We start from the raw sequence: 12521 nt of genomic DNA, 5'->3' as shown, positions 1-12521 counted from the left end.
TCGAGAAAGTGTTCCTCCTGTGTGCAATTGCGTCTCAGGCGCATGAGTTGGCCTTTTGGTATGTTGTAAAGCCAATTCCTGTGGTGGCAGCTTTCCAGTGGTAAATAACTATTGCGGTCTACGCTTTTAAAGTGTGTTTTAGAAAGAAGTTTTTTATTCTCTTGTATTATTTCCAGATCTAGGAAGGTGATAGATTTATTATTTATTTCCCACGATAGTTTTATATTCCTATTGTTCTCATTTAGCTTCTCCAGGAAAGTAGTTAATTTTGATCGTTCGCCTTTCCACAGGATAATCACGTCATCTATATATCTCCGATATGTATACAGTTCGCTTGGAGGTTTAGTAAACACTTCTTCTTCCTCCCATTGTGACATAAAGAGGCCTGCAACGCTAGGGGCGAATTTAGCTCCCATGGCTACGCCCGTCTTTTGGTGGTAATAATTTCTGTTGTACCAGAAGTAGCTATTTTTGAGGCAGAAGTCTAGACATTTTATCAGGAATTTTCTCTGAGAGCAGGGGAGGTCTGTGTATTTCCGCAATCCCCATTTTGTTGCCTCACAGGCTTGATGGTGCTGAATAATCGTATACAGTGAGGCTACGTCCGCCGTAGCAAGCCACCAGGGTCCCTCTTCTGTTGGTATACCATCTATAATTTGTAGTATGTGTTTGGTGTCTCTCAGATATGCACGTGTCTTCTGTACAGCCGGCTGCAGATAGTAGTCGATATATTGTCCCATTCTCGCTGTCAAGGAGTCTATACCATTCACTATTGGTCTGGGAGGTGGGTTTTCTCTATCTTTGTGGATTTTCGGAAGGGAGTAAATTATTGGAGTTCTACATGCCTCGGGTATTAGATATTTGGCTTCCTTCTTATTGAGTATATCCTTCTTTAGGCCTAAATGTACCACTTGTTCGAGGGCTTTCCTACATTTACATTTAAAAACTGGATTGCTCAACAGTCGGACATATGTGTCCTTATCTTCAAGTAGAGAGTTCATATTTGCATTATATTGCTCTTTGGACAGTATTACGATGCCCCCTCCTTTATCTGCTGGTCGTATGACCAAGTCTTTCCTTTTCGTTAATTTCCGAATCCCGCTTTTGATATATTTCGGTTCATCTCGTTTCTTTATCTTTAGATCTTTGACCTCTTCAAGAACAATGCGTTTGAATACTTCTATATGTTTATTATCTTTTGTTACTGGGTTAAAAGTGGATTTATTTCTTAAAGTGCTGTGCATGATTTCTTCGGTAGATCTTGTGGTCTTGGGTTTGCAGGGGTTACTAATTATGTATTTCTTAATATTTAGTTTCCTCACGAATTTCTGGATTCCAATATAGGTTTGAAATTTATCAAGGTTTTTTGTGGGTGCGTATTTTAGACCCTTATCCAGCACCCCTATTTCTTCGTGAGAAAGTGGTTGTCCACTAAGGTTAAAGATTCCTTCGCCCTTCATTCTCTTTTTCTTTTGTGATCTCTTCCCCCCTCTGCATCCTCTCTTTCGGGTGTTCTTCTCTGTTGCCCACTCGCCCAAAATTTGTTTACAGGCGAGCCCCCACTATCAGAGATAAAATAGTGAAGAATACACCAGACCCACCGAGTAGGGGTCTCTCCTTTTTCACGGGAAAAGGATTCTTTCCCTGCAAACGATGCTACGCATGCACCAGAACAAAACGCCCGAATGAAAAGAAAAAAGAATTCACTTCAACCAGCACAGGCAATAGCTACGACATCAAAGAATTCATCTGTTGCAACACGATTGGAGTAGTATACGCATTAGAATGCAGCTGCGGCCTCCAATACATTGGCCGTACCAAGAGACCGCTCAAGGTACGCGTGAAAGAACATGTGAAGAACATATTAAAGGGATTTGACAAACACAGCGTATCAAGGCACTTTGCGTTACATCATAAGAAAGACCCCTCCCAACTTAAATTCTGGGGGATTGAGCCCTATGTTAAACATTGGAGAGGGGGACACAAAGTAAGAACCCTCAGCCAAATCGAGTCCAAATGGATATTCACACTAGACACATTCACACCAAAGGGCCTCAACGTGGAATTTGATTTGAATTGTTTTATTAGCGATTTTTAACCATTCTTCATCTCTCTGCGATTTCTTCCATTTTTTTAGGATCTTTTAGAGTTTTATAGTCCATATACCGCCCTTCTCTCACCTCTCATTCACAACGCCCCCCAATCTCTCTCTTAGAGCTCCTCTCGTTATATATAGGTTTAGACATTTTATATGTTTGCACCCTGTATGTCACCGGGTTGTATCTAATTATGGTGGTGACACACACAGGTATTTACGCATATGGGTGCACATACATGCATATTTTCTATATGTACTCTATTTTAATCTCTTTGTGTGTTCTGATTATCCTGAATGTAATTTTACATCTTGCTCCATACGTCATTTCCGGCAGCATTGAGAACGATTTTTTTCGTTTTTATATGCATTTTATTTTTATCTTTTATATTTTTTTAATTAAAGTTTTTTCGGATTTTAATTTTAATCCTCTAACCTCGCTTATCACATATTTTCGATATAATTATAACATTAAATATTTTTATTATTTTTTATTTTTTGCTTATCAAAACAAGGCTACATAAATTACCTTAGCCTTAATTTATTCGTGGCACCTATATCTCTATTAGGAATCACAAATTTTTATATTTACGCATAAATAAATATATGGTAATAATTTTTCTAAATTTTATATACCTTCTTTTATATTTTTTACATGTAATTTTTATTAAGGATTTTTATAGCAACTCTAGCATAAATCTAATAATGTTCAGACATTATTTACCAGCACTTGTTTTACTCATAATTATGTGTCTGGTACCTACATTATAGGTTTAACTTGCAGCCCGTATCACATGTTTTTAAACATCACCTCATGTTTCCATCTGTAACTATGAACGCTCGTTACTAAGGGGGCGATGACACTCCTATGTAAATCAAGACAAGCCCCGGTGGAGACACTCCCCAAAAAAAAAAAAAAAAAAAAAAAAAATGGCCACACAGTTTTTTCTGGCCATAAACATGATAAAAAACGGCGGAATAACCAAAAAAATGGCCGCCCGTACACTTCCGGCGACCATGTAGACGACAAAATGGCCGCCGGGATACTTCCGGGTCTTCCCCAAAATGGCCGCCAAATTAGCTATTAATGTCTCTATTTAAAGACACTTCCGTGGGCACTAGACATCCCCTGATGAAGTCACGTGACCGTGACGAACACGCGTCGGGACGCTACCGGAAGTGACGCAATCGAGCTCGAGGCTCGTTTATACACTGCATTTGAAACTTGTCTGCTTGTGAGTACATTACTGTTTTGCTGTAATAAATCATATGTGTTGAGAATTACTACACTATGGGGCTCCCTTCCTCCTTATTTCTTTAACCCCTTACATATGCACCAATTGCCGAGGTAAACCTACACCCCCCCCCCACGCTGAGTGCTGCTGAGCAAATACTTAAAGGGACCAACACAGCGTGATAGGCAGGAGACGCCAGGATCCGTGGATACCAGGATCTGTAAATATCGGGACAAGACCTCGAGGGATAAAGTACAGGAGTTCTGAGGATATACATATCACACGCTGTTACCTTACAGCTGTAAGGTAAGGGGACACCCATACTCCAACCACACAGGACCACGTGGGATATATTCACCTCTTTCACCACCATCACCGATTATATTGCTCTGTGCACTTATATACAGACACGGACATTATATGCGATTTGTCGACATATGCGACTTTTGACATAATCGCCACCGTTTATCGCACAAAGCAGAATGGTCACACTCTGATATATGCTATTGTTATTTTTTATATAATTTCTTGTAGGTATCGCACACAGTTTTTTGATTAGTTTGTGGGATTCTTTTTACTCCCTTAACACCAATATTACTTATGCGTTTATTTTGATTTTCTGTCATTTTCTTGCACAATTGAACTATTGAGCTGTTCACGGTCGCAGGAATATTGTTTTGATGATTATATGGTAGAGAACACCCGCACGGACCTTGTTCTACCACTTCTGTGACACTAGCACTTTATGCGACTTCTGGCAGCTACAACTCACCATTTCTTGCACATACGTTTTATCGAGTTGGTGATTGTTTTATACATATTATCCTATTTACCTTATTGTGTAATAGAATATTCCACACACCTTCTCACCTTTAGCACTGGCACTTTATGCGATTTTGTCAGCGTGAACAAATCGCACTGCGATTCACTATTCTTTGTGACTGCTTTATATATATTGTTTTATTTAATCTATGGTGTAGTTAATACTTTCATGATTCTATTTATTGTCTAGCACTGGCACTTTATGCGATTCTGTCAGTTATAAAATCACATTAGGGATTACTTATTCCAAGCATTGCAATTTTTTCTTTTTTTTCTTACTCATTACATTTGTCTCCTATCTTGAATATCATCATGCTATAGTGGTGAGAGTTGTCCACCACCCCCTTATAAAAATACGCACAACTTTTTATATACCTTTCTCTTACTGTATACGGGAATATATATATCACGCACAATCTTAGTGCCTATAGAATTTATTAAGCCTCCTAGGCCAACTCCCTATTATAGTACCGCGCATCACTACTTTTTTACCTCTATTCTTCTACATAGTTTTGGTAAAAAAAAATTATAATATATAATATTTTATATATATATATATAATATTTTATATATATATATATATATATATATATATATATATATATATATATATATATATGGGATAGATTTCAGGACCTTTTATTTTTTATTGATTTTACTACTAATGGCGGCGATCTGCAATTTCTAACGGGACTGCAACATTGCGGCGGACAAATCTGACCCCAAATGACACTTGTTGGGGAGCAGTGACATTATTACGTTGATCAGAGCTATAAAAATGTACTGATCGATGTGAAAATGACACTGGCAGGGAAGGGGTTAACACTAGGGGGTGATCAAGGGGTTACTATAAAGTGTATAATAATCTAAAAGTGCAACAATTATAACAAATAAAAATGATAAAGAAACGTTGACAGCTGCTGTGACACTCGCAGTGATCCACCACACACATTTCACACAGTTCTATTCCCTGTGCCTGTCTGGGTTTCCTCCCACACTACAAAGACATGTTGGTATTAGATGCTGTCTAAATTGGCCCTATTGTATGAACGTGAGTTGGGGACCTTAGACTGTAAGCTCCTTGAGGCTAGGGACCGATGTGAATGTACAATGTATATGTAAAGCGCTGTGTAAATTGATGGCGCTATATAAGTACCTTAAATAATAATAAAATAATAGTGCAGCGCAGTATAACCTATATATCATTGTTTGAAACACCAATAAATAAAATGGAAATAACTAAATGCAATATTCCCTACAGTGTATTCTTATATACGTAATTAAAAGCACAGTGCAAGCAGTCCATATATATAAGATTTCATGTGTTCTATAACATCAGTGTTGATAGAGAACTTGTTTATATCAAACAGTGTGTGAGACCATCCCCCGCCGTGCTCATCCGTCCTCACTGGGACCAGTATCATGTGACACACCACCAGACACATTCAGTGTGTGAGACCATCCCCCGCTGCAGGGTCGTCTTTTTGCATGGGCACACTGTTCAGTTGCCCGGGGGCCCCACCTGTCCAACGGCTCCAGCCAGGGCCGGGCTGGCCTACCGGGATACCGGGAAATTTCCCAGTAGGCCATCTGCCTTGGGGCCGCTTTGAGTTGCGGCTGCAGCGCTCCGCTCTTTCCATCTCTCCTCCTTCTTCTGTGTTTTATGGAGCTGGCTGGATCTGTGTTCGGCGGCCGTGCTGTAACAAGGTCCCGCCTCCCTAGACTGACTCGTGTAATAGTAGATTGAATCGGTGTTCTGCCTATCACACAAGCCTGTCTAGGGGGGTGGGACCTTGTTACAGCACGGCTGCCGAACAAAGATCCAGCCAACTCCATGATACACAGGAGGAGATGCCCGCTGTGTGTGTGTTACCAGACAATGGTGAGTCTGGGTTAATTGGCACAGTGATGCTGCAATGGTGGGCACAGTGATGCTGCAATGGTGGGCACAGTGATGCTGCAATGATGGGCACAGTGATGCTGCAATGGTGGGCACAGTGATGCTGCAATGGTGGGCACAATGAGGCTGTAATGGTGGGTACAGTGAGGCTGCATTCATGGGTACAGTGATGCTGCAATGGTGGGCACAGTGATGCTGCAATGGTGGGCACAGTGATGCTGCAATGGTGGTTACAGTGAGGCTGCAATGGTGGGTACAGTGAGGCTGCAATAGTGGGCACAATGAGGCTGCAATGGTGGGTACAGTGAGGCTGCATTCATGGGTACAGTGATGCTGCAATGGTGGGCACAGTGATGCTGCAATGCTGGGTACAGTGAGGCTGCAATGGTGGGTACAGTGATGCTGCAATGGTGGGCACAGTGATGCTGCAATGGTGGGTACAGTGATGCTGCAATGATGGGTACAGTGATGCTGCAATGGTGGGCACAGTGATGCTGCAATGGTGGGCACAGTGATGCTGCAATGGTGGGCACAGTGATGCTGCAATGGTGGTTACAGTGAGGCTGCAATGGTGGGTACAGTGAGGCTGCAATAGTGGGCACAATGAGGCTGCAATGGTGGGTACAGTGAGGCTGCATTCATGGGTACAGTGATGATGCAATGGTGGGCACAGTGATGCTGCAATGCTGGGTACAGTGAGGCTGCAATGGTGGGTACAGTGATGCTGCAATGGTGGGCACAGTGATGCTGCAATGGTGGGTACAGTGATGCTGCAATGATGGGTACAGTGATGCTGCAATGGTGGGCACAGTGATGCTGCAATGGTGGGCACAATGAGGCTTTAATGGTGGGTACAGTGAGGCTGCATTCATGGGTACAGTGATGCTGCAATGGTGGGCACAGTGATGCTGCAATGCAATGGTGGGTACAGTGAGGCTGCAATGGTGGGTACAGTGAGGCTGCAATGGTGGGCACAGTGAGGCTGCAATGGTGGGCACAGTGAGGCTGCAATGGTGGGCACAGTGAGGCTGCAATGGTGGGCACAGTGAGGCTGCAATGGTGGGCACAGTGAGGCTGCAATGGTGGGCACAGTGATGCTGCAATGGTGGGCACAGTGATGCTGCAATGGTGGGCACAGTGATGCTGCATTCATGGGCACAGTGAGGCGGCATTCATAGGCAGAGTAAAGCTTCATTTGATGGGCAATCGTGCATGATTGTGTAGACAGGGCCCAAGTGCATAGTATTGCTCCGCTTCTCTCAAATTCGTTATTGACATGTAATCACAAACATAGACTCCATAGTGCTCTCTGCTTGTTACTTCATGAAAACAGCCCCAAAACAGGCACACTTACAAGATCAAAGATTTAAAACAGCATATGTCTTAACTATGTTCCCTCAGCGTGTTCTAACTGTAGGAGGGATGGGCTACCAGTGACATGACAGAAATCACTTTTCCCGATCACTGGATGCAATATATCGCTGACATGTCACTAGGCAGAACGGGGAATGCCTTCTTTACATTCTGCCTGTGTACAAGGCAATCGCGGGTCACCGGCAGAGATTGAATCCACCCGATTCACGGACACGCTCCCACAATGTACAGGAACGGCGATTTGCTCAGGAGAGCCACTCTGCCACTGTATAACTGGCGGTCGGGCAGTCGGCAACTAGTTAAATACATACTGACCTTCATATTACCATCCAGATAATTCTCTGTTATCAATGTTATCTGTCTACAGGGAAACCTTCATAGATGATGGCACCAATGAGGATGGAGGAGGACCGGAGTCACATGACTGAGAAGATACTAAACCTCACCCTGGAGATCATCTACCTGCTGAACGGAGAGGTGAGGAGGATTCTGGGAGGTCACATGACACACTCTTATCTCTATAAATAAAACACAGACCTGACCGGAGAGGTGAGGAGGATTCTGGAAATTTTAACATGATGTTCCTATTGGTTCCTCAATACAGAGATTTCCTCTTATGAAGTCCGGTGATCATATGACCATCACAGTGCCTCCATGTGACTCCCTAAAACCTGAGAGACACAACATGGAGAAGATTCTAGAAGTCACCAAGAAGATGATGGAGCTGCTGACAGGAGAGGTGAGGAGGATTCTGGGAATTCTGGGACATTATCCAGTAACAGACAAGGGATGTGTCTGGATGGTGACTGTATCATTGTGTGTGTCAGGTTCCTATAAGGTGTCAGGATGTCACTGTCTATTTCTCCATGGAGGAGTGGGAGTATTTAGAAGGACACAAGGATCTCTACAAGGACGTCATGATGGGCAATCAGCCGCCCCTCACATCACCGGGTAAGAGGAGACTTTATTGTAAAGGAGAGAGCAGTACGGAGGCTCCACCTAGATCCCCCATCATCTGATAAACGCATAGAAACAATGTATTCAGTCAGTGTGTGTGTTTCCTACAGATGGATCCAGTAATGGGAACCCACCAGAGAGATGTCCCCGTCCTCTGTATTCCCGGGATTCCACACAGGAAGATCACACCATCCCCCACCATCATCAGGTAGATGATTGACTATTGATTAACTATTGGTAGTTCTGATTTATACACAGCATGATTGTTACAATGAATGTTTTATTATATATTCAGAGTGGAAACCTCGGGGATGATAATATTGATGTTAAAGAAGAGTATAAAGAGGAGGATGAGGAGTATGGAGTGATGGAGGAGTTTTCAGAAGGACACAAGGATATGATGGAGCCACCAAATACCAGGAACCCACCAGAGAGATGTCCCCGTCCTCTGTATTCCCGGGATTCCACACAGGAAGATCACACCATCCCCCACTGTTACAAGGTTGGTGGGATGGAGCATCTAGAACATGGACTCCTAGAGATGATGTGTGGATTTTCTATGTGATGTCACAATAATAAATCTTCTATCTTACAGATGATATTCTCTCTCATTTTCTTGGTTTAGAGTGGAGATCCAATGGATATAGAATTTGAGCTGAAATCAGAAGAAGAAGAGAGGTATGTGAGGGATGATCAGCAGTCTATGGAGGAGGATGGAATAACGGGGACATTTATAGAGGAGGACACTCCTACAGAGATCAGCACAGGTGGGTCATTAACACTAAATCCATTCCTCCACCCATACTGCTCACTGATTGGTCCAGAGTAGGGCGGGGGCTGGGTGATATCAGCCTGTAATCCCCTGGTCACTTTCCTGAGCTGTGTTCCCCGTCCTGTATTCCTGGATTTCTCTCCGATAATCTTCCTTCTCTGTGCTGCAGACACAATTTATGTCTCTAGACTGGATTTATGGAGATTCTGGGGATCAGCCTGCAGCAAAATGTTCATTTTCCCCCTAGATGTTACTAGATCTAGGCACCTGGGGTGTGTGATTTGGGTCTTCTGCCCCATACCCGGGTATGACAAGATCTCTGACAGAACAATCCCCCCAGGATTACTTGTTGTGTTGTCTGCTGGCTGTGCCGGGTGGAGGGATATGTCTGTATAGTCTCAGACCCAAGTCACTGAGTGCAGTCTCAGGAGATGGGAGGCAGCGGTGTGGGACCTCTGCAACTTGTCTCATGTAATCATTTCATCTTCCACTGATTACTGAATACCAATATTATGAGTCCTGACCCTTACACTGTATACTTTATATTCTACATTACATACTCCTGACCCCTGCACTATATACTCTATGTTGTACATTACATCATTCTGATACTATATAGTCCTATCTGTTGTATCTTATACAATATGTTGTACATTACATAGTCCTGACTTCTGCTCTCTCCCCTCCCCCCACTGCTATATATACACATAATATGGATTCTCTTTTGTTACACCCATTTCCTACCAGCTGGACATTTTATATTTAATGATCTGATTGGAGCACAGCAGGAACCAATCAGCTCATGTCTAGTAATAATCTTTGTATTTCTATTTTAGTAGATGGACGGGAGATGAGGAAAACCTCAGAGGATTGTCTCACTTTGTCTCCAGACTGTAAAGTAGAAGATGAGGACATCACACAGTATAGACCAGGAGAAAACCCGACTACCTCAAATGTCCATCCGGCACCACACAGTGTAGATGGACCATCGTATTCCTCTTATCCTGAGGAACCTCAGACTGTGCGGGACGGGGCCGTTCTTCCAACAGCGTAGAGCTTTTCCTGTCCAGAGTGCGGGAAATGTTTTTCACGGAAGTCCTATCTTCACACACATCAGAGATCTCACACGGGGGAGAAGCCGTTTTCCTGCCCTGAGTGCGGGAAATGTTTTTCACAGAAATCCCATCTTTACACACATCAGAGATCTCACACAGGGGAGAAGCCGTATTCCTGCCCTCAGTGCGGGAAATGTTTTTTACAGAAGTCCGATCTTTCCAGACATCAGAGATCTCACACAGGGGAGAAGCCGTATTCCTGTCCTGAGTGCGGGAAAAAATTTTCAGACAATTCCAGTTTTAACAAACATCAGAGATCTCACACGGGGGGAGAAGCCATATTCCTGTCCTGAGTGCTGGAAATGTTTTTCACAGAAGTCCAGTCTTTACAAACATCAGAGATCTCACACGGGGAAGAAGCCGTATTCCTGTCCTGAGTGCGGGAAATGTTTTTCACGGAAGTCCAATCTTTACTCACATCAGAGATCTCACACGGGGGAGAAGCCGTATTCCTGCCCTGAGTGCGGGAAATGTTTTTCACAGAAATCCCATCTTTACACACATCAGAGATCTCACACAGGGGAGAAGCCGTATTCCTGCCCTGAGTGCGGGAAATGTTTTTTACAGAAGTCCGATCTTTCCAGACATCAGAGATCTCACACAGGGGAGAAGCCGTATTCCTGTCCTGAGTGCGGGAAAAAATTTTCAGACAATTCCAGTTTTAACAAACATCAGAGATCTCACACGGGGGAGAAGCCATATTCCTGTCCTGAGTGCTGGAAATGTTTTTCACAGAAGTCCAGTCTTTACAAACATCAGAGATCTCACACGGGGAAGAAGCCATATTCCTGTCCTGAGTGAGGGAATTGTTCCTCACTGAAGTCCTGTCTTCCTGTACATCAGGGATCCCACACAACCCTCGAGGGGTATTAGTGCCTTGAGTGCGGGAAATGTCTTGTATATGAATGTTGCTGGACATCACAGCTCTCATGTGGGGAAGAAGCACACCCTGATATACACCTCAGATATACTCCATGGCTGATCTTCATCATGGAAGAAACAGTTGATAAGGAGATCAGAGATCACCAAAGACATGGATGAAGTGTTGTACCGTGTTGGCCATTGATACCATTACTAGTAATCAGCATGAATTCATGAAGAATCGTTCTTGCCAAACTATCTACTAACCTTCTATGAGGAGGTGAGTTGCCATCCAGATAAGGGAAGACCCATAGATGTGGTGTATCTAGATAAAGGAAGGCCCGTAGACGTGGTATATTTGGATTTTGCAAAAGCATTTGACACAGATCCCCATAAACGTTTACTGTACAAAATAAGATTGGTTAGCATGGACCATAGGGTGAGTACATGGATTGAAAACTGGCTACAAGGGCGAGTTCAGAGGTTGGTGATAAATGGGGAGTACTCGGAATGGTCAGTGTGGATAGTGGGGCCCCCCAGGGTTCTGTGCTGAGACCAATCCTATTTAATTTGTTCATAAATGCTGTCCAGTTCTGGGCACCAGTCCTCAGGAAGGTTGTACTGGAAATGGAGCGACTACAAAGAAGGGCAACAAAGCTAATAAAGGGTCTGGAGGATATTAGTTATGAGGAAGGTTGTGAGCTCTGAACTTATTCTCTCTGGAGAAGAGACGCTTGAGAGGGGATATGATTTCATTATATAAATACCGGACTGGTGACCCCACAATTTATAAATACCGGACTGGTGACCCCACAATATATAAATACTGGACTGGTGACCCCACAATAGGGAGAAAACTTTTCTGTAGAAGTAGTTAGATAAGCACCTGAACGACCACAACATACAGGGATATACAATGTAATACTGACATGTGTCTTTTTTTAAACCTCACCTACTATGTAGCAGTAGAAAAATAAAAATGTAGTCCTTACCTCTCATTGGCTGAGTACATTTTGTGGTGGAAGATTTCACAGACACTTAGAGGTCTATTAAAATAAAAATAAAAAATAGTTGAATGAATGTGAGCGACATTCACCCGGCTGTGATGAATATTGGATGTATTTTATTTCATACGCTGATTTCTTGGCTCCATCTAGTGGCCATAATGTGGTATTGTGCTATTTTTATTGAGGTATTTCAGGAAAAAATACCCCATTATGGTCACTAGATGGAGCTGATGTTCATAGGAAATCACTGAGGTAAATTCTGGCTAGTAGAGCCCTTAATTGTCATTGGTCAGGCATGGTCTGATTGTAATATCTGAGATTGGACTCATGCACTTGTGAGGTAAGTAGACACTGAAGGATAAAAGTACAATGGAGCACATTGG

At 43.0% G+C, this 12521-nt stretch overlaps 3 protein-coding genes across 4 annotated transcripts in view; all 3 read left to right on the top strand.

Moving 5' to 3' along the window:
• Positions 1 to 12521, top strand: part of LOC143989797 (uncharacterized) — a 765658-nt gene that overhangs the window by 81979 nt on the left and 671158 nt on the right. The window lies entirely within an intron of this gene.
• Positions 1 to 12521, top strand: part of LOC143989921 (uncharacterized) — a 134660-nt gene that overhangs the window by 77817 nt on the left and 44322 nt on the right. Inside the window, exon 3 of the mRNA XM_077490193.1 lies at positions 10212 to 10379. Coding sequence (XP_077346319.1) covers positions 10212 to 10379 — 168 coding nt within the window. The remainder of the gene's footprint in view (positions 1 to 10211; positions 10380 to 12521) is intronic.
• On the top strand, positions 9011 to 10214 carry LOC143989900 (uncharacterized). The gene is made up of 2 exons (XM_077490179.1): positions 9011 to 9150; positions 9992 to 10214. Exons 1-2 carry the CDS (start codon positions 9021 to 9023, stop codon positions 10207 to 10209), a joined length of 348 nt encoding a protein of 115 aa, XP_077346305.1. The 5' UTR covers positions 9011 to 9020; the 3' UTR covers positions 10210 to 10214.

This window comes from Lithobates pipiens, unplaced genomic scaffold (genome assembly GCF_037356315.1).
Source record: "Lithobates pipiens isolate NorthernLeopardFrog02 unplaced genomic scaffold, aLitPip1_a1.2 Scaffold_18, whole genome shotgun sequence".
Taxonomy (NCBI): domain Eukaryota; kingdom Metazoa; phylum Chordata; class Amphibia; order Anura; family Ranidae; genus Lithobates; species Lithobates pipiens.
Note: the sequence above shows the minus strand (reverse complement) of the source record. Positions and strands in the feature narration are given on the sequence as shown.